General features: G+C 59.0%; 1 protein-coding gene across 1 annotated transcript; it reads left to right on the top strand.

Annotated features, from left to right (window-relative positions):
• The first annotated feature begins 299 nt into the window (after window positions 1-299).
• On the top strand, window positions 300-4,084 carry ZIC2 (Zic family member 2). The gene is made up of 3 exons (XM_061349296.1): window positions 300-1,363; window positions 3,089-3,252; window positions 3,451-4,084. Exons 1-3 carry the CDS (start codon window positions 361-363, stop codon window positions 3,724-3,726), a joined length of 1,443 nt encoding a protein of 480 aa, XP_061205280.1. The 5' UTR covers window positions 300-360; the 3' UTR covers window positions 3,727-4,084.
• Window positions 4,085-4,446: the final 362 nt, after the last annotated feature.

The raw sequence follows: 4,446 nt of genomic DNA, 5'->3' as shown, positions 1-4,446 counted from the left end.
GTGCCGCAGGGAACGGCGAGGCGAGCCTTGCCCCCCCCCGTCCCCAGCCCCGTCCCTCCCCTGTTCCCCCTCCCCTCCCCTGCCCGCCCCCGGCTCAGCTCCTTTAATACACTTTGGTTCTCCGCTCGCCTTTGGACTCTGCTCTGCCTGGCTCCGGATACGGCTCCGGCGGCGGCGGCGGCAGTAGCGGGCCGGTGTGGGCGCGGGCGGCTTCGGCGGAGGCGGGGGGACGCGGCGGCTGCCGGGGGGAAGCAGCGCAGAGCGGCGACGGCCCCGCGCCGGGCCGGGCGGGCGGCGGCGGCAGCCCGGCAGCGGCAGCGGTAGCGGGGCGGCGGCGGCGTCCCCGGAGCGGCGCGGACCATGCTGCTGGACGCCGGCCCGCAGTTCCCGGCCCTCGGCGTGGGCACCTTCGCCCGGCACCACCACTCGGCCGCGGCGGAGATGCAGGACCGGGAGCTGAGCCTGGCGGCGCAGAACAGCTTCGTGGATTCGGCGGCGGCGCACATGGGCGCCTTCAAGCTCAACGCCGGCGCCCACGACCTCTCCCCGGGGCAGAGCTCGGCTTTCACCTCGCAGGCGCCCGGCTACCCCGCCGCCGCCCTGGGCCCCCACGCTGCCCACGTCGGCTCCTACTCCGGAGCGCCCTTCAACTCCACCCGGGACTTCTTGTTTCGTAGCCGCGGCTTCGGGGACTCGTCGCCGGCCGGCGGGCAGCACGGTATCTTCGGCCCTGCGGCCGGCAGCCTGCACCACCCGCACACGGACGCTCAGAGCCACCTTCTCTTCCCGGGCATCCACGACCAGCATGGCCCCCACGCTTCCCAAAACGTCCTCAACGGGCAGATGCGCCTGGGTTTGCCGGGGGAGGTGTTCGCCCGGTCGGATCAGTACCGCCAGGTCTCCAGCCCCAGGACTGACCCGTACTCGGCGGCTCAGCTGCACAACCAGTACGGCCCCATGAATATGAATATGGGCATGAACATGGCAGCCCACCACCATCACCACCCAGGTGCCTTTTTCCGCTACATGCGGCAGCAGTGCATCAAGCAAGAGCTCATCTGCAAGTGGATCGACCCCGAGCAGCTGAACAACCCCAAAAAAAGTTGCAATAAAACTTTCAGCACCATGCACGAGTTGGTCACCCACGTCTCGGTGGAGCACGTTGGGGGACCCGAGCAGAGCAACCACGTCTGCTACTGGGAGGAGTGTCCCCGGGAAGGCAAACCCTTCAAAGCCAAATACAAACTGGTCAATCATATCCGAGTGCACACGGGAGAGAAACCCTTCCCCTGCCCCTTCCCCGGCTGCGGAAAAGTTTTCGCCAGATCAGAAAACCTCAAAATTCACAAAAGGACGCACACAGGTAATGCGGGTTTCGTTCGGCAGATTATCCCCCTTTTGCCTGTGCCTATATATATGTATAAAACCACATAGAAACTCAGGCAGACAGATGTAAAATGATAAGAGTGATAAAATAACGATCCTGTTTAATATCCACCACCCACCCCCCGCTCTATCCCACAGCTGCGTTTGTTTTGGTTTCTTCCCCATCCGAATCCCCATTCCCTCCCCGCTCCCCTTCCCAGATTTTGAGAGGATATTTTACCAATTTCTTTTAATTTGCGGGGTGAGCTATGTAGATTCCTGCCGATGCTCGCTGGGGTCTTCCCGCAGGGAAGCAAAATTCAGCACGAAGTGAATTTTGCCGTTCTTTTAAAAGACGGGAAGATGTGCATGCATATACACGCACACACGTTTATGCATGTACATATACAGAAGAAACGCCTTAGATATTTGCAATGCGCTACGTTTTTGCATCTAACTTCAGCCCTTGTGAGGGTGGCTTTCACGTATGGTTATGGAGAAATAAACTATATAAATACAGGCAAAACCTGTCATTAGTCCCCTTTCTGGGAATGCTTTCCATTAAATTTAAATGGTGTGAGCAAGGCAATAAAATTTTCTCATTTAAAAAAAAAAGGGGGGGAAAAGTGTTTTTAAAGTCTCACTCGAGGTGATTTAAGGTGCCTTCGTAAGAGTTTATTAAATCAGGTAATAGGGAGCGGAGGGGTTTCAGGCTCGGAAACTTCCACCCGAATCAGGTGGAAGAGGGAACTCAGGCTTTCCTGACGGAAAACCGCCTAAGCCGAAGGGTAACAAAACTAAACGCGTCCTCCCGCCTCATCTATTATTCATTTACTGCTCGAACCGTGCCAGACTATTTCAGACAAGACAGCCAAATATTTTAGCCACTTCCACTCTAAATATTTACCCGGAGAAAGGCGAAAAAAGGATCCCGAGGCCTATTGTATTTCTCAAGTGCTAAGCCCGATGCGAGGTGCGAGACGAGCTTTAACAAGGTTTAAAATTTGAGAAATGTATTTGCATGAGATGCCCGCACTGCCGGCATTGTGTCTGAGCGGATGTCTTTAAGAAACAATTTAGGTGCTAATGGAATTTAATGTTAAATGCTTCCCCCTCCAAAGCCGGGAGAGGGGGAGTGGGGGGGGTGTGGATGGATGTGGAGTTCTCACCTCCAAATTACTCCCCGGCATTTGGAGCCTTGGCAGCAGCCGGGCGAGAGGAATCCAGATGAAAATTAAATGAAGTATTTTACAGACGTTTAGTTTTCCCAGCGGATGTGCGTTTATCTCCAATATCCATACACGAAACGATCTGCCCGGCCTTAAATCTGATGGCAACGGTTGCCAGTTTAAGAGGAGAGCGGTTTGGTACTGAGGCGAAACGGCTTCATGCTTTAATTTATTTATATATATATATAATTATTGTTTTTAATCGCTTTTCGATCTTCAGTCTCTTTCGGGGCCGGCTGTGTGTCTACCCCAGTCAAAATAAACCCAGCAAGATGCAGGGGGTGCCCGGGGTGTGTGTGTGTTGGTAGGAAAACCAAGAGGGAGCAAGGTCAAACCCGGCCTCTCGCTCGGGGAAGTGACTGGGCCGAGCGGCTGGGAGTGGGGGGCGAGAGGGGAGCGGGGAAAGGAGAGGGGTAAGCCTCGAGGAGTCGAACGCGGTGCTGCGCGGTCTTTGCGCGGGTTCGGCCGCGCTCAGCCCCGCCACTTTCTTGCAGGCGAGAAGCCCTTCCAGTGCGAGTTTGAAGGCTGCGACCGGCGCTTCGCCAACAGCAGCGACCGCAAGAAGCACATGCACGTCCACACCTCGGACAAGCCCTACCTGTGCAAGATGTGCGACAAGTCCTACACTCACCCCAGCTCCCTGCGGAAGCACATGAAGGTACCCAGCCCCGCAGCCGGCGGCGGGAGGAGGGAGGGCGGCCGCCCCGTGCCGGGCGCCCCGTCGGGGCGGCGGGCGGCGGGCGCGGGGCCCAGGGGCGGCGGCGGGCCGGGCCGGCGGCGGGGGGAGCGCCCGGGGGGCGGTGGCGGCGGCCTCCCCATCCCCCCTCCACCGGGCCGTGTTGCCTTTGCCCCCCAGGTGCACGAGTCGTCCCCGCAAGGCTCCGAGTCCTCCCCGGCCGCCAGCTCCGGCTACGAGTCCTCCACCCCCCCGGGGCTGGTGTCCCCTAGCGCCGAGTCGCAGAGCACTAGCAATCTCTCCCCGGCGGCGGCGGCGGCGGCGGCGGCAGCAGCGGCGGCGGCGGCGGCAGTGTCCGCCGTGCACCGGGGCGGCAGCGGCGGCGGTGGCAGCGGCGGCGGCGGTGGCGGCGGCCACAGCGGCCTATCCTCCAACTTCAACGAGTGGTACGTGTAGGGCCCCGCAGGACTGCTCTGCACGGCCCCGCAGCGCCCTCCCCTCCCGGCCCCAGTGGCAGCGGCGGCGGCAGAGGGTAGGAGGGAGAAAGCCCGCCGGAGACGCGCTGGGAAATGCCGCCGCATCCGCTGGCAGCGAAATGAGGGCCGAGCAGGATGGGGACGGGGGTCCTTATCTCTCCACACCCCTCCCGCCTTCGCGCCTTTTTTCTGTTTTTTTGTTGTTGGATTTTTTTTCCCTGAATTTCTTTTTGAGAACATTTTGAACCAGCAAAAAAATTTACTCTAAACCTATCTCCTGAGAAACGCAAGAGAATGAGTAAATACATAGAAGAACGGAAAGGGAAGAGAAAGAGAGAGGGGGGAAAACCCAACCCCAAAAGCCACCAGCCACAGCACCCAGCAAAAAGCTTCTCCAGCCGGCGGAAAGCAACTCTCCCTCCGGAGCCTCCAGACAAAAGATCAGAGACTTAACTGCCCCGGCCCCTGCGCCTCCCCGCCCGGAGCGGCCAGCGCCCTCCCACCCCACCAACTGTGTACATAGCGGCCCTCTCCTTCCTCCGGCGAGGGGGGAGCGAAGTTTTCCTGGATTCTTGGTGTATAGAAGTTCGTCCCGTTTGTAAACCGCGGATTGGTCCCCTTCTTCTTTCTTTTTTTTTTTTTCTTCCTTTTTTTTTCCCCCTCTCTTCCTCCCTCCCAAAAAAAAGTGATGGACTTGTTT

The sequence above is a fragment of the Neopsephotus bourkii genome, unplaced genomic scaffold (assembly GCF_033783945.1).
Source record: "Neopsephotus bourkii isolate Nb327-2 ecotype Australia unplaced genomic scaffold, CSIRO-AGI_Nbou_v1 NB_398, whole genome shotgun sequence".
Classification (NCBI taxonomy): domain Eukaryota; kingdom Metazoa; phylum Chordata; class Aves; order Psittaciformes; family Psittacidae; genus Neopsephotus; species Neopsephotus bourkii.
Note: the sequence above shows the minus strand (reverse complement) of the source record. Positions and strands in the feature narration are given on the sequence as shown.